Source organism: Elgaria multicarinata, chromosome 2 (genome assembly GCF_023053635.1).
Source record: "Elgaria multicarinata webbii isolate HBS135686 ecotype San Diego chromosome 2, rElgMul1.1.pri, whole genome shotgun sequence".
NCBI lineage: Eukaryota > Metazoa > Chordata > Lepidosauria > Squamata > Anguidae > Elgaria > Elgaria multicarinata.
Window position 1 is genome coordinate 96306892 of NC_086172.1, and position 20598 is coordinate 96327489.

General features: G+C 41.5%; 1 protein-coding gene across 1 annotated transcript in view; it reads right to left on the bottom strand.

Moving 5' to 3' along the window:
* Nucleotides 1-1306: 1306 nt before the first annotated feature.
* TRIM66 (tripartite motif containing 66) overlaps nucleotides 1307-20598 on the bottom strand; it is a 55273-nt gene continuing 35981 nt past the window's right edge. Inside the window, exons 11-20 of the mRNA XM_063117249.1 lie at nucleotides 14807-15079; nucleotides 13786-14008; nucleotides 11373-11433; nucleotides 9220-9394; nucleotides 7531-7814; nucleotides 6128-6266; nucleotides 4989-5063; nucleotides 3368-3520; nucleotides 2112-2330; nucleotides 1307-1487 (exon numbers count right to left, since the gene is read on the bottom strand). Of these exons, the coding sequence (XP_062973319.1) occupies nucleotides 1428-1487; nucleotides 2112-2330; nucleotides 3368-3520; nucleotides 4989-5063; nucleotides 6128-6266; nucleotides 7531-7814; nucleotides 9220-9394; nucleotides 11373-11433; nucleotides 13786-14008; nucleotides 14807-15079 (1662 nt within the window). The 3' untranslated portion in view covers nucleotides 1307-1427. The remainder of the gene's footprint in view (nucleotides 1488-2111; nucleotides 2331-3367; nucleotides 3521-4988; nucleotides 5064-6127; nucleotides 6267-7530; nucleotides 7815-9219; nucleotides 9395-11372; nucleotides 11434-13785; nucleotides 14009-14806; nucleotides 15080-20598) is intronic.

Genomic DNA, 20598 nt, shown 5'->3' on the forward strand with positions numbered 1-20598 from the left:
ATGTTTTTCTACAGCATTTATGTCGAACAGTATTAACATTGGCAACAGGGAAAAATATACAGGTCTTTCTAATAATTCTATAAACTTTCTATACTCTATTATAACATCCATGGATACCATATTTATATAGACTATGCTGAAAAGCTCTCTTCATTTACAGTAAATCTAATATAACAGGGAAATCACTACCCCTTGGAGGACTTAAAGCAACTCTCATTTTAAAGAGTCAGATGAAAGCCAGGAAACATAAAAAGGTCAACCCACTACATCTGCCATCACACCCAATCCATACTAACAGTATACTTTAAATCTCTCACTTGGGATTGGGAATGAGGCTAGACAGAGGTAAAGGAATGTCAGGTTGGAGAAGATGGGGCATGGATGAGGCTTCATGGAGCAGTGTGTGATCACTCAGGACCAGGCATGAGGGATAAGAGGCTTGAAACAACTGCATCTCAAATTATGAGCCCTATAACTTGTCTGCATGAGATTTTCACACATTTTAAACCTGACACTTTACTGACCATGTGGGAAAGTGAAAAAAGGCCCTGAAAAGGCAAGAATTACGCACCGCAGAAACTCTACTAACATCATTCCTGCAGTCCTATGGATTGTACCTGCCGCTGACTGGATTCATAATCACACATACACAGATCGAATCTACAGCAGTTAGTGAAGGGACTGAAGAGCAGTATAATGTGAGCCGGTAGTGTCAGAAGGCCATTTCCACTCCCCTGCCCTGCCCCGCCTGCTTTTGATGGTTGCACTAATCCACTTCTGGCCCCCAGGCACTCTCTATTAGTGAGAAGTGAACACATCAGACTTTTTCCCGGGAATTAAAGAGGAGAATTCCTGCATGCATTCCTCTCACTTTCTTCTAACTTCACATTCTAATAAATAAGGAATCCAGAACTCTCAGTTTAAATTGTCAGCCACTGCTTCAGCTGAAGTCCAGGAATTAGGTTTTATTTTGCCACACTTTGTCAGTGAGACAACATAACATGGCTAGAAGTTGAATTGCACTCCTACCAGATGAATGTGGAACTCATTTTGTTCAGTATAAGTATGTGTGGAATGTGATTGGTTCGCTATATTAGCTACAATCTATAAAGTGAAGCAAATTTACGGAATAATTTTAAGAACAGCATAACAAATGACCTATTTTTATTATTCATCACTACTGCATATGACTGAAACATTTGTGTAAGTACAAACCATTAGACAAAACAGATAGCTGGGCAACTACCCATTAAAATAACTTTACTTTAAAAATATAATCAACCCAAAGGGTCTAGAAATAAAGGTGGTCGACCACTAGTGCGAAGTGCAGGTGAAACATCTAAGTGACATTTTCTATCTCCTTTCACACAGTCAGTTACTTTGAGATTTTTTTGTTCTTCACAGCATACCAAGCAGCACTCCAGAAGTCACACCTGAGAAAGACCTTTAGCTGGCCAAAACATTGGTCTTTTGGTTTTTTCACTTTCCTGTGTACAAAGGAAACAAAAAGGTGAATCGCTAGAGGATCTGGTCTTTTCAAATATTATTTGACACTATATTTTACTTGGCAAAATAATTAGGTAACCTGGCAAATCTTCACTCACTCACTCTGTTCACACTGACTTATTTATACAATTGAACCTGGGGTCCATTTTAGGGTAATGGCCAACGTTAGTCCTACATAGAGTACATCCATTGAAATTAATGAAATGGCTCATCATTTGTAAAGTTGTTATAGTGGTTTTAAATGTATTTGCATTTTGCATATTTTTGTGGTTTTTATTTTTTGTATATTGTTTTTAAGTGTATTTATCTTATGTGAACTGCCCAGAGAGCTTCGGCTAGGGGATGGTATACAAATGCAATAAAATAAATAAATAAATAAAATAAAATAAAATGAGTAACAACTAACTAAAGTCCAATTCATTTCAATGGGTCTTCTCTATGTAGGACTAACATTGGACACTACCCTTAGTAATCAATTTAAGAATAATTCTAAATAAGAATCATCCTAATGCGAACACATTTTCAAAGTTTTGTATCAACAGGTGTGAACAGCATTAGCTCTGGGGCCACTGAACAATCAAGTGTTTTTGCTTTTGTATTCTTACAGCATGTCGCCGCCTTCTTTTGGGCTGGATGCACTCTTGTCTGTAGGAGGGCCACTGGAATCCTTTGGGAGCCACTTGGCTATTGTCATGCTCCACCTCCTCTGAATCAGAGTCATCTTGCTGTACCAAGGAGAACTGCTTCTCTGGGTAAATTTCTTTAAGCTTGCTTTCAAAAAATATTTCCAGGCATCGTCCAGCCTCAGCAACCTCTGAATCAGGCTACAAGAAAAAAAGCATTGTACTTTGTTGTGATAGCATGCCATTCACCTAATAAGACCAGCTCTTTCTGTTGCTAGGATTATGAGCCTCTCATTTTTTTTAAAAAAATCTTTCCTTTTTAATTTTAAGGGCTTTTTTTCAAAATTAATACAATTTACACTTCGAAAGAAAACAGTTAATAATTCCATCACATAAGATCAAAGCAGTAGCTTGTCAAAATAAAGAATACTATGCACTGCATAATGTTGCCTTTCCAAAATGATAAATGAACCAAGGGGAGGTGGTGCACATGCAAAGGATGCATTCCTGTTAACATAAGAAATAAACAGAAACTACACACTGAAAAGGGGATTGGGTGTAACCACATCTCTAGAGAACTGAGAGCAGTGGGTTAATACTCCCAAGAGGGCAAGATACCAGACTCTACTGAAGCAGTTTTGTAGACTACAAGGATCTAAGGACAAGCCAAATAATCCTCAAAAGCCCTAGCCTAAGGGGTAGATTTTCAAGGTAGGTCATCACTGTTTTGTCGAACGGACAAAAGCCAAAAGAGAAAAGAAAGGCAAGTAAATACTCAAGGATCAGACAATGTGAGACAATGCTAATGGTCAAGAAGGAGACTAAATCAGTTGTCTTTTTTGTTTGAAATAGTAACCTTCAAAGTGGAGGCTCTTGCAGATAGACACACACATTCAAGCAAGAAGGATGCAAAATCACAAGGAGAAAGTGGCTACTTCTCTCTTCATCTCCATCCAAAATTATTGCAGACTCCATTTTTAGAATCAGAATATTCACTCCAAAAACATTACCAGTGTTTGTCCTATAAGCATCTTTTCCCCCCCGTCTAATGAGAAGCCACCCTCAGTTACTATCCAGTTGATATCTTACCCCTCTTCAGCCCTTTATTTGGGACATTCAGGGTCAGATTAAAGAACCAAGTTTCAAATAAAAATATTCATGGCAAGAAAAAATAACCACAGCCCAAGTTCCTTCCATGGGAGCTAGAGTGCACTGCTCTCTGGATCACAAGTACTTACATAGTTGAATGTTGCACAGTTCCAGAACATGAGGCGCACATCAGCTACCAGCTCCTCAGAGGTGGAATAATGCAATTTGTCATTTTTCTGCAGCTTTTTCCGGATGATGGACAAATCCATGGGCCTTTTGATGATCTGATAATAATGGCGAGCCTGTAAAGAACCTCACTGGCATAAGATCTTCGATAAATCACAATAATTCTTTAAACCTAAAGATATTCCTATCAAATAGCCAAGTATTTTCTGCACCTTGCATATAAGGCAGACACTCAGTTTGGATGATTAAACAACCCACGGTTTGTTTACCATGGGTTGTTTCCGAGTGGTCAAGTGTATGCTGGCTCCAGCCTGATTCTGCTTTACTTAACAACCCATGAATTTCCTGTTCCTGGCTTGTTCATCGTGACATCTGAATGGGTTGTTGTTGGGTTAAAACTCTGAGTTGCTTTTCCTTCAACAATCCGGACTTCCAGGTTTGGACATAAGAAAACCCAGGAAAGTTCCTGGGTTGTTTAGCAAAGCGGAAGCAGGCTTGCTCGCTTCCACACACTTAAAAAGCGGGTCAATGAGATAAACTTTAAAGGACAACGAGAAGATGGGACTATAACTGAATTAAGAAAAAAAATAGTGTCCTCTGCTCCTTGTAAGGGAAAATTAAAAGAGCCCAGCCTGTTTTGCTTAGAAAACAAGAGACTAAAAGGGATATGATAATACTCCACAAAAATATAAAAGGGGCAACTCTAATCATGATTATAGTCACAGGACAAGAGATGTGAGAGCACTCCTGGGAAAGAAGACTGCAAGGTAGGAAGTACCCTACCATCTGAGATCACACTTGTAACTACACAAGGCTTCCTTTTTCATATCTTGTGCATTTTGTATTTAGAGTGAATTGTATCTAAAAATTTCAGCTCTCTCAACTCTGGGGTTAGATTATTTTCTGGCATGATGGATGATACTGGCCATTCTGAACATTTAGGGCATGTCTACACCATACGGTGTAGAGGGAGGGAGGTGGGACGATCCTGGACTTACATGCTTCCGGGATCGTCACAGGGTGTCAAGACGCGGCGCATGACGTCCTGGGAGGATGAGGACGTCGCACCCGCCTTTTTGTTTTTTATCAGAAAAGAGTGCAGGAGCACTCCTACAAAAAAGTAAGTTTTAAAAAAAAATACTCCCACTTCCCCCACCCCACCCTCCTCAGGAGCTCCATGCCCTGGTCCTCGCATTTATTTGTGAGGAGCCAGCACGAAAACGGGATGCCTGGCCACACATCCCGTGGTCTCGGGATCATCCCAGTACCGCGGGAAAAGTTGGGATAGAACGGTAGGGCGATATCCCAGGGAAAGGGAGGGATCATCCCTCCCTGCCCCTGGGATCCCCTGTGCGTCATGTGGACACACAGGGATGATCCCGGGGAAATCCCCGGGATATTGCCCCATCTAGCCATGCCCTTTGTTGAAATAGCCTTTTTCATTGCAAAGGATAAGGTAAGGCCTGCCAATAGGATTGTTGAACAGAAATACTGCAGAGATTGCACACTGGAAAAGGTGATAAAAAGATGTGCAAGTAAAGCAAATATCCCCAGAGAGGTAATTTGAGTTTGTATAACACTTACCAAGGGGCTGACTGGTTCATGGAATGGAAGACTCAGGTTATTGCAGAACAGTGAAAGTACCAGTTTCTCACACTTCTGTAAAATGTGAGTTCACAATTACTTTTTGTTTATGAAAGAGCTGCATGGATATCTGCATTAATGTCTGCCATCAGTTAAGAGCTTTTGCACAGATATTTTATTTCTTGGTATTCCTACCCACCCACAATTCTAAACTAAGTATCCCGATCTGCAACAGAACACATAAACTCTTGGTGAATTCCCACTAAACATATAGCACCGTTATGAAAAGTGTGGGTTTCTTTTCCACATTGATTGTAAAGATCCATGTTATATCTACAATATGATTGCCATATAAATCTTTCTACATGAAACTATGCACATTTTTATTTTTTGCTTTCATTCACAAACTTACACAACATAATGACAGAGGGGAAATCACAGTAAGATAAAAACTGCTTTCCTAATCCAAGCTAAAATACAGCCCTTTAAAATGTCATTCGAATCAATGGAATGTAAAAGTGCCAAGATGACCTAGCTCCCGTCTTTACGGTGGCACTTTGGCGCTGTGAGGTGCCTCGCACCCGCACTTGCGTTCCTTCCCGGCATCTGCACGGGAAGGAAGGCAAGTGTGAATTTTCCAGCCCCGCACCTCTGAAAAAGTTTAAAAAACACAACAAAAGTGGGAGAAGAGGAATGGGACTGTTTCTCCCCCTTTTTTAATTTTATAAGCTTTATCTGCGGAGCTCTACATATACAAATAATAAAAATAAAAACGGGGGGGGGGAGGGACAAGGCAGCCAGAGGAGGATGCAAGAGGGACTGGGCGAACCATGTCTTCTCCCTCTGGCTGCCCATTCCTCCCCACCCACCCCCATTTCTTTTTATTTTTATTATCTGTATCTGCAGAGACCTACTCATTTTGGCTCTCCCCTCACCCCTGCACATAATGGGTCAGTGACTTGATCCTCCTGACTTGTGTTCAGTACAGATGGAGTCCACTCCATTTTATTTTTCATTTTCACTCCATGTAGTGTTCCTTCGGACATGTACACATACCCAAGAATCAATGTACGCTGTTGGAGAAGAAGAGAAGACCGGATGTTCCTTCTCTATATTCTTCTGTCGGTCCCTGGACTTACCTTCTGTTCATAGTCATCGAGGCCATAAAGTGCTCTTGCTGGTATGAGCGTGTTACTGTAGCTGAAACGAGTGTTTTCGCAGTCGTAGTCTACCTCTGGCTTCTCCATGTTGCGACAAAGTGTGCACACCCATTCACCTCTGAAGTAGAGAAGGAAAATGCATCATCAGATTGTTCTTGTTGATCACTGGGTCCCTGAATTAGTGACAGATGCTTTGACAAGCATTATGACGGGGAAGGAAAGCCTTGACAAGCAAAAGCCTTGACAAACATTATGTCAAGGAAGAATCCTCCTTTGCTGGCTGCCTCAAGCAAAAGAAGCCCCTTGTGATGGATGCTGCAGAAGCCTACGCAAGACGGTACATTCCTTAGGAATTAATGTGTTTAATCATTTAAGATATGGGGCGCAGGCATGGATGCAAGAAGCAAACAGCAGGGGCAGAGAAAAGAAGCTGTGATAAAGTTCTTTTTATCATTTGCCAGGTATGTAGAAAGCTGGACTATGGTAACATGAAAAAAAACACAAAAACAAACATCAGGTCTCTTCAGAGGCTCCTCCAACTTGTGATCTTCAATGTTTGCCTTGAAGATGACAAAAATTCTACTGAGAGTCTTCACACTGTGTTAGGTTCTTATGTATCTCATACCTAACTTGTATTAACATTCTTTGGTTTATTCAATCAAAATCCTCAAAAATACATTCTTATAAGAAAAATGCACAAGTCATACATATTTGTGTGTTCGGCATACAGCATAGGGGAAGGACTGTAGCTCAGTGGTAGAGCCCCTGCATTGCATGTAGAAGGTGATCCCAGGTTCAATCCCTGGCAACTCCAGGTAGGGCTGGAAAAAGCCTTGCTTGAAATATTGGAAAGCCTTTCCCAGTCAGTGTCCACAATCCTGAGCTAGATGGCCCTGTGGTCTGACTCAGTATAAGTCAGCTTCCTATGTTTGTTCCTGCGTTGGCACCAATTAGTCCAGAGTTTGGGTTAGGTTCTGCATGATGAATCTCATTGGTTTTAGTGACGCTCTGACAGGTACCAGTATTGTAAGATTAGATAGGACCAACCCACTCTTGTCTTTCGCCATTTCCCCCTACCTAAGATTGTTCTACCTACTTTTGCCTGAACTAAGGTCTCTCTGAAAAGGAGGGTGCACCTACTGTGGTGACACCACCACGAAGAAGTATCCACCAGTTGTTTGTTCCCTGTTTCCCAGTTGGCCTGTTGATCATCACATGAGCACTATCTGGCAGCAGGACCAATCCAAACGATAAGCATCTTTGAAAAGAACCGCTGAAGCCCTACACATAAAACTTGATGCAAAGAACTGGCCCTGAAGGTCTCGGATGTTTATACGTGAGCCAACCTGGAACAGATATGCCTTTGCTCCCTATATACTCACACAGGAAAGCTGAGCAATGCAGGAACGTGGCATGAGAGATGAAACACCTTTGGGCAGTAATCGCAGCACAGCAGCTCTCCTCCATTCAGACAAACAGCACAAAAATCCTCGTTCTCAATAGGGTGGTCTTCCTGGGTAAGCACCGATTTTTTCATACTGTTACTGAGCCTGTGATCTACCAATGGAAGCAGCAATTGCTCAGTCGGTTGGCTCATGGGGATCCTCCTTTCCTCCAGGTTCTCATGGCTAGGATTCAGCCTTTCAGATGGATTGCCTTGATTGACCTTGGATGGAAAATGAATTCTAAATTAAAGAAACGCTTCATTTTCAGCCCTGAAATACTGCTGAAGCTTAAATGCAGCGAATCAATGCCTCTGTGAAAGCAGCCTTAGCGCCTTCACGATGGAAGAACCCTATCTCACAGCTTCTCTGTAAGCCATAGCAGATTAAACATGGCCATTCCCTCAAATAATATGATATTGGGGAGCCATGCTGAGAGATGTCCCCAGTTACATTCATTAAAAATCATGCCTGAAGCTTTAATTGGTTTAATCAGTAAAGCTGAGATTCTGAAGCTTGAATGGCAGCATGCCCTTCAGAGCATCTGACCCCTCTTCCTGCTCCTCCTCCCTGTGCCAGATATATTGGAAAAGAAACTTTGGAATGTATTTTGCTTCCTGTTTGAGGATTTCATCTTTCGATATGAAAACACCCAAATGTATTTTATTTATTACATTTCTATACCACCCAATAGCCAAGGCTCTCAACACAGTTCACAAAAATTAAAACCTTAAAATACAACATAATAAAACATAATATTCCTTCTAACATTAAGAACCACATACAATTAAAATCAGTTGAAATTAATGGTGTTACCTCTTAAATCTGAATCTTCGACTGTACTGATGAAATCTGATCTGTTCATTTTTAAAGCCATTTTAGCTGTGATGTTTTGTTTTAACAGCATTTCTTTCCTATGCTCTAGATTCCCACAATAAGTGGGAACTTCTGTTTATTAAACTGTATGGTCTTGCACTTACGAAAAATTATCCCCTTCTTCTGGATCTTTGGCCCCTATATAAACCTTTCGCAAAAGTATTGATATTTAATCCATCAATCAGTTTAAAGCCAGATGGTTAATCAGCTTTAAAAGGTTTGAATTGGTTGGCCATAATCAATTTCCCAAGCAGTTTTCCTGAGACAAATGAAGTTTCTGGTTGCCAGTTCTTCTACTCCCATATGTTCAAAGACAATATCCCGTTGAATTCAGAAGATGGAAGTCGGGCTAACATTGTCCATCATCACGTGCTGTGCCAGAAGCATAGTTACAACAACTTCCTTTGGGAAAGGAAGAAAGCTTCCAGCTTTTGACCTACACACAACATTTGTTCCTTTAGATTTCCCAGGGTTAAAAGCAGCTTTGAGCAGGAGGAAAATGGGCATGAGGGGAAACGTTACCCCTATCCCCAGTATTGCTTTTCTGACCCTGTTCAGGGTCTTCTGTGGCTGCTTATAAGTAAACATAAAAACACTGAGAGATCTGATCATGGATCTTGCTTGTAGTTTGGCCCTAAGCATATCACCATACTCAAACCCACTGATCAACATCATCGGCTGGTCACTTCTTCCATGTCAGTATAGCCTGGAAGAAGTGACAAACTGCAACCGAGACAGTTGAATTGAGTTTACCTTAATAGCCATGCTTGAAGATTGAGAACCACATTCAATTATCAGCAGGAAAGTCCCATCATGTTCATCCTTCTGTGGCTGCAGTTTAAATACTGGAAGCTCTCCAGACTCCGATGTACATATCTTCAGTCGTTCCAGTCGCACGTAAGGGATTTTCACCTCTTTGGCACAAGCTCTAAAATCAATGTTAAATATTGGATTGACTTCATCAGTGTTATTAAGGATCATTCCTCCATTTTACCTTTATTGTTGCCATATAATTTGACAGGGTGAGTTGTTGTTTTTTATATGGCTAACCAGAATGCTGTAATAGAATTTTATTAATTAATGTGACACTTCAAGAACAACATTTCATACCTCATGATTTAGCACCAACAGATCCTCGTATACAACAATAGAAATTTCTGCAGAGACTGCTCCCTATACTGACTCTCCACTGGCCGCTGATGTCAGCCTTGGGTTGGGGAAAGGTAAAACAGTATCTACACTCAGTTCACACAACCTCGTAGTTGACAGTGTCCACCATATGCTGGACGGATGCACACATGTTTTCAATCCAGAAAGGTCACCGCATGCTTTGGATGCAGGATGGATTTCCAAAATTCATAAACCTATGCATGATACATATTTGTGGAGGTTGCCTTTGCTGGCTCATGGCAGTTATCTTCAGAATACTTAATTAGAGTACCATATTAATAAGATTCTGAAACTATATCTCAAGTTAATTAACAATCTTTACTATATAGCAATAGATGTGTACTAATTACACAGGCATCTACTATACCGCAATAATCCAAAAATGAAGGTGTTGAGCTTGGATATGGGATGATTGCTTTAGAAGTTACTGTATTTCAACCTCATAGAATCATAGAATCATAGAATAGCAGAGTTGGAAGGGGCCTACAAGGCCATCGAGTCCAACCCCCTGCTCAATGCAGGAATCCACCCTAAAGCATCCCTGACAGATGGTTGTCCAGCTGCCTCTTGAATGCCTCTAGTGTGGGAGAGCCCACAACCTCCCTAGGTAGCTGATTCCACTGTCGCACTGCTCTAACAGTCAGGAAGTTTTTCCTGATGTCCAGCCGGAATCTGGCTTCCTTTAACTTGAGCCCGTTATTCCGTGTCCTGCACTCTGGGAGAATCGAGAAGAGATCCTGGCCCTCCTCTGTGTGACAACCTTTTAAGTATTTGAAGAGTGCTATCATGTCTCCCCTCAATCTTCTCTTCTCCAGGCTAAACATGCCCAGTTCTTTCAGTCTCTCTTCATAGGGCTTTGTTTCTAGACCTCTGATCATCCTCGTTGCCCTCTTCTGAACACGCTCCAGCTTGTCTGCGTCCTTCTTGAATTGTGGAGCCCAGAACTGGACGCAATACTCTAGATGAGGCCTAACCAGGGCCGAATAGAGAGGAACCAGTACCTCACGTGATTTGGAAGCTATACTTCTATTAATGCAGCCCAAAATAGCATTTGCCTTTCTTGCAGCCATATCGCACTGTTGGCTCATATTCAGCTTGTGATCTACAACAATTCCAAGATCTTTCTCATTTGTAGTATTGCTGAGCCAAGTGTCCCCCATCTTGTAACTGTGCATTTGGTTTCTATTCCCTAAATAGGGAAGATTTAGGGAATAGACCTCAGGGTCCTAATCTGTATAATGGAAATATTTAAACACCAAAGTCACAGAGTTGTTATGGAAATGACTTTGGCTGCAAAGCATGTTACAGTTACACACCAAGGGTTGTATCCAATCCTGATTGTCCACCAGTGGAATGGAAACCACTGGCAGAACGGTCTTCCCTCCTCCCTTGTGGTTACCCGTATGCCCCTACCTCATCTGCTCCAGAGGATTGGGGGACCCTCCAGCGTAGATTTGGATGGCATACAGAGGGGTTCAGGGGGAAGCAACTGGAAGTCTGCTCACGCAGTGTTGGATTTAAGCCCAAATGCTTCACAGACAGCAATAATAATGTTTCTGCTTGTTGTTATATTGAGTTAGATACAACATGGTGCTAGTGGAAGTCCGCTAACATGATGGGACTTACTTCCTCTCTCCTCCTCTCTTAAGAACGCTTGTGGGGAGGGGGATAATTCCCCCCCCCATTCATTTTTGAAGTTATGCCTTAAATTTGTGTGTTCCGTGAGTTTTGATTACCTGTTGTTCTGATTACGTTTAATTTCCATTTCAAAACGTTCCTCTTCACAGTTATGGCAATCTACAAAAATAATAATAATGGGTAAAATACAGGTGAACGCATCCTGACAAACATTCATGATCTCCTTGATAGTTTAACAGACTAATCCTATGGGAAGGAGAGAGTCAATGGTAGAACAACCACCACTTCCTAAACCCTGCCAAGCTCATGCTGGCCTGGTTTGTCTTCTTCATATCTACCTTCGTGCCAGGGCATCCTAATATATTTGATTCTTTCTGGAAGAAAAAATGCAAATGATCTGTGTACTTGGAGGTTTCTTTGTTTTTCCTTCAATCTCAGAATCTAAATTATTCTCTTATGTTTTATTTTCTGGGGAAAGTTGCTAGCCTCATCAATAATTTTGTGTCTTATTTATTGTCATTATGTTAATCTCAGAATAAACATTTTTAATAAAATTTTATCATTTACAAAAAAAGTATACAGACATTAAAAATCTAGTTTCACATCTGTAATGATGTATATCTCTCTACCTTGAACAAAATGTCCTTTCTACTTGTGTCCTAATAATAATAATAACAACAACAACAACAACAACGAATTACAGATCCTACAAATTCATAAAGTTATTATCTGGGAGTGCAATCCTTTCCCCTTCCTGATGTTTATGGCTAAGGGTGGTTTAGGATTGTGCATTGGTGGCGCCTTGCAGTGCCCAGGCAATCAGTAAGCTCCCATTGGTGGCTCTCCTACCAGCAATAGTTGATGAAAAGCCAAAAAACAGGATGTCCTGAGAGTGGGAAGGTGCAGCCCCCATCTAAAGCAACTCTATTCCCTCGGATGGGCATAATCTGGATTTATCAGCTATGCCAGCCCTAGCATTGGGATAGCTAATTCCCCACCCCCATTGTTGTCATGGGCAAGGAGTGGGAGGTGGGAATAATGAAGGTGAAGATCCACAGGGGTGAAAGAGCCAGCAAAGCCACACGCATCTTCTACCCTGGCCAGTAGGAGCCAGCAAGGCTTGGGATACAGCAGGAGATCCACTACTCTGTCTTTCCCTCCAAAGAACCCAAGGTAGCATACATAATTGTCCTCTTCTTCATTTTATCCTCACAACAACCCTGTAAGATAGGTTGGGCTGAGAGTCAGTGATTGGCCCAAAGTCATCCAGTGAGCTTCATGGCTGAGTGGGGACTAGAATCCCAGTCTCCCAAGTCCCAGTCCAACATCCTAACCATGACAACACACTGGTTCCCATAGGATTGCTCTGAATGTCATTAATATCTAGTACTTTCTTTAAAATAAATTATATCACTGGATTCTACTTTTCTAATACCCAGGGAGCTTCAGCTATTGGGCGGTATAAAAATGCAATCAATCAATAAATAAAAAATAAAGTTAACCATCTCCAATTGTTCCCATATTTTCCTAATTACTTCTGTCCTACTGGGATTTTTTAATGACTTTTCTACTTTTTTGCATATGAATTTAAGTAATTTAATAGGCACATCATAATTTATCTATTATGTAATTACAGATAAAATCAACTATTGTTTTGATTTTCTACTTAATTTAATAAGTACATCATTGGTTCAGCTTTGTTATTTGACTAACTATTTGTTTCCATTTTTCTTGAGCAATAATCTTGCATTAAGTCAGACCACAAAAGAGACCTTCCACACATGGAAAAACAACTCTGGATCCAACCTTTTGATTTCCTGCTAAGAATCTGGAAGCTGCATTTTGAAAGTATTGTAGTTTCTGAGCGGTCTTCAAACTGTCCCAGATAAAACACATTATAGCAGTCTAATCTGGATGTGACTGTTAAACAACTATATTGTTGCATGACATTGGAAGAAAAGTATAAAAGAAGGGCTGCATTACAAGCCATTTTTCATACTGTGAAAACTGGCCTCATGAAGTCTGTTGCTGGAATTCCCAGGATTGATTCATGACTTGTAAAACACATACAGTATGAAGATGAAGTGGTGCATATGCATAGTGCTTTTTCTCCTTTGGATCATAGTGACCAAATCTCCCCCTGCTGCCTCCTATTTTGGCAGTTCTATGACCCAATTGATGAAGTATAAAAGTGCCTCAAATCAGATTAATTAAATATCTTCTTTGGGCTCACTTGAAGCCACCTAAAAGCCCAAGATCTCTTGGTAAATATAAGGTGGATAGCCAACCAGCCCTGGACAGTCACATCAAATTTTTGCATCCCATTATTAATCAGGGAGTTGCTCCGTGTTTGCTATGGGCAAGTATAGTGGACATCAAAAATCAGCTCCAAATAGATAATTTTGTGATGTCAGAAGCAGAATGCATTACAGCAACAACAATCCTAAGATAACCACAATATGCAATGGAGAATGTTAGATGGTCCACAGAAAATAAAGAAAAATCTGATACCTTCAATATGTCTTGGGTTTGGACTAACTGACTGCATGCAGGAAGTGTTGCTGATAAGTATGGGAGGGGAGGCACAAGGCTGAGTCTTCTTCACCGAAAGATTAATAGGCTCTTCCAGAATATTGTGGATAGAAAGAGCTAACTCATTAATGTCTTTGGACTCAGCAGCGGCACAATCACTTCCAAGCGGGTAACTCATAGGGCCAAACTCTTCACTTTCCAGCTTGCAATTAAAAAAAAAAGACATTGAAATGTACAAATTGGTTTTTATATCGGTTTTGACAAAATAACCATAAAAGACCACATTGACATTATTGAACATTGTTGCTCTGACATGCACTATCACAGGAACCCAGAGGCGGGGATCCAAAGGGCTGAGATTCAAAAAGCCATTTTTGGCACGCTTGGTAGGACCTTTCACCCACCAACCCACATGCCACATCACAAACAATCTCTCTCTCTCTCTCTCTCTCTCTCTCTCTCTCTCTCTCTCACACACACACACACACACACACACACACACACACACACACACACATGGTCTTGCAAGACATTTCTATGTAGTATGGACAGTTGCTGTTCAAGAAACAGAAGTCCAACCCCACCTTGGGCACATGGAACTAATGACCCTATGGTTCTTTGAATCTATGCCTGAGATTTTGCAGAGGCAAACTATCATACATACACGTAGATCTGTTGCCTCCATCAAAGTCAGTGCTTAGTCCCTGCATGCAAAAATGGTCTGAGTCTGAATTGGGACTGCACAGTTTCCCAAAGATGTGTTCAGTCCATTTCTCATTGAAATAAATTGGACTTCTACAAAAGAATGGGAGTTTATGCATGTATGGGATTTTCACAACAGCATGAATGGGAGCTGCATAAGACAACCACCATGATCTTGCACAAGTACCATTCATTTCAATGGAGAGATTCCAGGCATACAGTGCATTATGACATTAATCAGAATTACCATTCTGATCATGCTTCCTGCCAATGAAACTGGTACATCAACAATTCTTACCTTGCACACTGCGCTGACCAGGGGCATGCCACCGGAAGCTAAGCGGTCAATATTGTCACAGCTCAGGTCATTTGTACTTCTGTCCAAAGCCAGGCTGTAACGAGGCACAGCTTCAGGAGGCACATCAGAGGTATTTGGCATACTCTGAGCCTGGCCAGAAATTACAGTGGAGATTTCTTTGGCCTGTGGGTCAGCTGACTTGGATACCCGTGTAGACGACAACTCCATTTCTAAAGCATTTGGAAAGCCCACAATGTTCAGTGAAGCTGACCGCTGAAAAAGAAGACAATGTGTAGTTCAGTGTGCATGCACATATAGGTGTTCTTTGGATAGGGAGACTATCATAATTTATTTGAGTTATTCTAGCATTATATGTTTATGTCGCCTTGTGATAGTTGATCTTGTTGCACATCATTTTGGATGCTTGTAAAAAGAGCTAGGTATAAATGTCTCTGTGATATTTAATCAAGTAAGGGTGGAATTCTATGTATGTTTAGACAGAAAAACGTCATACGACTCCTAGCATTCACCAGCCAGCCATCATAAGGAGTTGTAGGTTTTTTTCCTGTCTAAACATACATAGGATTGCACCCTAAAATATTCCAATTAACCAAAATGTTGCCCCTAATTATCAATAAGTAGATAAAAACAAATTAATACAAGTATTTTGAAAAAAAACTGTAACTGGCAAGTGCCATCATAGAATCATATAAGAGGCATTCTTTCTTCTCTGTCATAGAGGAGGGAATGCTTCTTCTAGGATTAGGCCTGCTCCAACCCAAGACTACTTCATCTAAAAACAAAGGAAGCATACCTTCTTCCATTCTAATTATTGTTTTGCATGCAGATTTAAAGGATAATTCTAGTCGATTAAAACACAGACAACTAATCTACTCCAATATATTTAACTGAGTGACAGCCCTACTTGCAAATATTACAACAGAGAGTGTCATCAGAGAAGTGTTTTAACACATGCTTACTACTGCCCACTTACGGATGTTCACACATCCTTTAAATGACGTCATCCGCCTCCTGTCCGCCTCCTGCTCTTTCCACTTGTTTTTCCATTGCAAAATAAACCCCTTTTAATCCGTCTTTTAAAAAAAACACCAAAAAAAGGGAATGTGATGCTATTTCCTGCTGTGTGCAGGAAAAGCGGTGCAATTAAAATGGCCCCTGAATGGGCCATGTGGTCGTTGCTGCTTCCTCTTTCTCTCCCCGGGTAAAGAGATCACAGGTATTGTGGGACAGCAGCAGGAGGCCATACCAACGGTAGGGAAATGCAAAAATCCACCCGTCTGCTGACGCTCAGAAAGAAAAAATACCCTTTAGGGCTTTTCACTACTTAATATGAGCAGAGGTTATTTTCCCATAATATGTACCTGTCGTTCACGTACAGCAATTTAGTGTCTATTTCTCAAACATCCCTTCCAGCTATATTTGACTTATACTGAGCCTTATATTCTCAGTCATCCAAGTCTTTCTATCCATTCAGCTACTTCCATAGTCTGCAAGCTTCTCTGGTGATTCTTTTCTCTCTTCATCTGCCACCCACTGATTTCAATGAGGAGGAAATTACCTAAAATGGCTCCTTACTGGCATAGTTAATGGGCCCAAACCTGGGACCTCTCAAAAGAATGAAGGTGCTTTGATCCGGTCTATCAGGGGAACAGAGGAGCTACTGGGCATCCACAATATTGACACATTAAACAAAGCATCAGGAAATGGATGTGCAAAGTTTTGTGTGGACCTCAGAGCAGAGATTCTATCCATTCCATAATATTTCTGAATCTAATAGCGAAAGCTTTGGATCATCAAAAGAATGATCCATCCTTAACTTCCAATATGGTTTATTAGAAAGGACAGGGTAAGTGGAAGGAAAGAGTGCTTCTGGACCAAATGCACAGTGTTCTTTTCTTGTTGCTGAGACACCACAGCTGGATCCCATATTTCTGGGGTCAGGAGGTGAGAGCTTCAAGATCCCAAAGAGTCAGAGTGCCAACAGTAGCAAAATTTGGGATGGCATCTAGAGATCCCATGCCAGCATCCCCAAAGCATGGCACTGTGTCATGACTGAGCCATTCACTGAGACCGATAAGATCTTGCTCCAAAAGACTCAACAGAAACACAGCTAGCAAGTTGCAGAGCTACAAAGCACAGGTCTTTGCAGGAATACCTGATATATTTGAAACAACTAATACCTTTAAAGAGATTAAGCTCTACAGAGAAGTGGGCTTCTATTTCCCCTTATTACTGCTCCAGTTACAGGAAGAGTGTGAAGAGAGTATAATAGACTACATCAGTCAGTATAAAACATTAATCTTACTAAAAAAAGGAAAGAAAGGAAAAATGAGGCCATCAAACTGCCATCTGTTTCTCCCTGGAGGCAAAAGTTAACTCTGTGGTTATTTTAATAATGAGGAAACATTATGATCTTTCAGTAAAAAATATATGTGTATATTAAAGCTTCTGGTAAGGAGTTGACACATTCTGCACTCTGATCCACAAAGCTGCTGTCAAGTGTGAAGTGAACAATGCGCTGGGAGTAAGGCTCATTAAGATCCTATTAATTCTCTCCCTAAAATAATCATTCCTTTTGCCATTAGCGGGCGGAGCGGGTGGGTGGGATTAGAGAGGCTCCTCGTCTCCCCTACTGGCTTCTGCTGTACTGGATAATGTGTTAGGATTCTTTTCTTTCTTTCTTTTCAATGGCTTAGAGTTGCCTAAAAAGCTTTGCCATTTCCTTCCTTGAACAAACATACATAACAAATGCTGTCACACTGCAACTACTGCTGCTGCTACTACTGCTGCTGTTGGGAAACCTTTCCATTTTGACATTGTAATATATAACGCTGCAAAAATGTCTATTTCTGCCATTGCATATCTTTGCTGTCTGCTCCCCACCCCCAACTCTCCCCTCCTTCATTTCTACTTCTTTATCAATTCTCCACAAGGCAAAAGGACCGTCTCACTTCTGCACAGCTCCTCCAAACACACTAAAATATTAGTTGCAACAGTCTAGTAATAATAATGATCTTGATTTAAAAAAAAAATTCTACCATTGCTGTCTCCTTTATCTCACCATATTATGCCTCAAAGTTACGGTAGTTGACACCTTGTTCACTGCCCTTACTCGGTACCTTTAACAGCAACCTGACATGCAGACATCTAGCAGACGGGTTGGTGATGGGAACACCTTCGACTCCTACCTTTCTCAGGGTGCTGTTAAAAGCACAGGAACAAGGCCAGTCTTTAAAAAATAAAAATTGCCAGCCCTATTTGTAATAATGAAAAAGAGTTAATATGCCCAAAATCAGAGTTAAAAATTAACTGCATACTTTAAACGGCTCCATGCAAGCATGCATTATAAACCACAGAGGAAGTTGGAGATGGAGATGCCTACCTTTAATAAAGTCTTGGCTTGGGATTTGTTAAGACTATACAGATTCTTTGCAATTGCAGAGAAATTACTCAGAGCAAATGGCTGCAAAGTAGCGAAGGCTGCTGCTAAGTGGAGCAATCCCCCTGGCAGCTCATTATGCTGCAAGGTTAAACAAATGCACTAATTCAAATCCAGTTAACTCAAGATTAACTCAGAACCCACCGATCGCCTACATATGTATTCCAAGCTTCTTCTTCTTTTTGCTTGGCTTTCCCAAACAGTGTCCCGGATCAAAAGCCCCTCCTGTGCAGCCAGGGAGAGGGGGGAGCAGCTCTGGTTAATGTAAAATTCCAACCCAGAAAACGGAGCTGGTTTTACAGCACAAGGAGTCGAAAGAGCCAGCAGAACAAGCAGCATCATGTATTATTTATCTTCCTTTTCAGGTCAAAGAAATAAGCTTTGCTAATCTAGAAGACACTGTGAAATATTTCTAATATCAGTGAATGTAAAATGTACTGGTAACCAACACCAACCCCATTGGTTTAGCTGAGCTTATCCAATGGTCCGGGATACCTGTCCGATGGGACCAGAGTCCAAAGGACCTGATCCTAATCATTTTCAACTGATCTATCTCCCTTTCCTAGTACAGTTACCTTTGTGCATCACTGGCATAATGCCACTGTCTCTGGCATTTAGGGTTGCCAACTGACCTTTAAAAAACAAACAAACAAACAAAAAGCCAGGCTTGATTTTGCAAAGTTCAGGACAACTACCGGTACAAATACAAAAACGGGAACATAAAAGGCTAGTTACCAGGCATGAGGCTGCATAATTGGACACTGTAACCTGGAGGCACTGATTTTGCAGAACTAATCTTCTACAGCAGCCTTCCCCCAACCTGGTGCTCTCCGGATGTTTCGCACATAAACTCCCATCACGCCCGGCCACCATGAACAATGGACAGGAATGCTGGGCGTTGAAAGCTGTCTTAGAGGCAAGTCAAGAGGGGCATCGGGGCTGAGTTTGGACATTCTTCCCTCCCCATCCTATGATCACTGTTGGCACTTAGGTGGAGTCTCCACACCATGATCAGTAGGCTGGTTTTGTTGACCCCCAACACGTAGAAAACCTAGTGAGTTTACACTGATGCAGCAGTCCGTAAGCTTCCATCTTAAGCAGAGCAGCAAATTTTAGGATTGGGTCACAAATTACTACAATGATCCACCAATTTAGAAATCTCTGGGCCCACAATTGTGTCTTGTAAATCCTGAGGTGTTGGAATGCTATAAATCTCGCCTCTCATCTTACAAAAATTGCATACTCAAGGGCAGATTTAAGAATCCTAAGAAACACAAGAAGAGTTTCTACTGAAGACTCTGGAAGTATAGCAGGTTGTGGAATTTTCAGTGGTTAATGATGACGACGACGATTCTACAGAGCCCCATTGACACAGTCCCAAACAGCTATTCCTTCACAGTGTCTCATTATCTCATTTTTACTTCCTTTCTGCGCTCCCAGTACGGATGAGAAAAATCCAAATTCTGCACAATGATCTTAAATACTAAAGCAAAGTAAAGTAGTCAGAGGCAGAGCATATATTTTACATTCAGGAGCCAAGTTCAAACCCTGTCATAGGATCTGCGCTGGGCAGAGGGACACTCTGCATGACAGCTAGGGGCTGTCTATGTGCCCTATTACCCCTGCGGTGGTGCTGCATCGGTTATACAACGACAACACCCAATCGCAGCCATTACGGGGCTTTTTCCCGAAGCTGGGCATTTTAAAAGTTGGGGACTTTCCCTGACTTTTTGCTTTGCTGGTTGGTTGCCACAATCTCCCCACTGTCTGTTGGTGGTGGCCTCACTTCAGCTTTGGCCTGAGGGCATTCTGGGAGTGGATCGCAACCACTGATAGGTCACTAGAAGAGCAGAAGGGCGGGCATAGGGTGGGCTCGACGAACCAAATGGCCACCAGAAAGCCTGTGCTCCCTCCTGCTGTGGGGATTAACTGTCCACATCCCACAGCTGCGATGCTGCTGAATTTTAAGGGAACATGGGGCCAAAGCAGCACTGTGAAGACACCCCCTGATATCATTCAGAATATTATCTCATGCAGGAGTAGGCAACCTGGTGTTCTCCAGATGCTTTGGACTACAACTCCCATAATACCTGCCCATTGGTCGTGCTGGCTGGAGTTCATGGGAGTTAAATACAAGAGATTTTGAGGGCACCATGTTGCCTTCCTCTGGTCTAATGAACTGTAGTATGAGGGCCATTGACCTGAATAAGTATACAGCAACACCTTTTTTCTTTTCCTTTTTAGTTCTTCTACTAAAACCATGTGCATGAATTCATTGCAATGTGACTAGTAATCACAATTCTCCCAAACAAATAACAGGGAGCATACAACT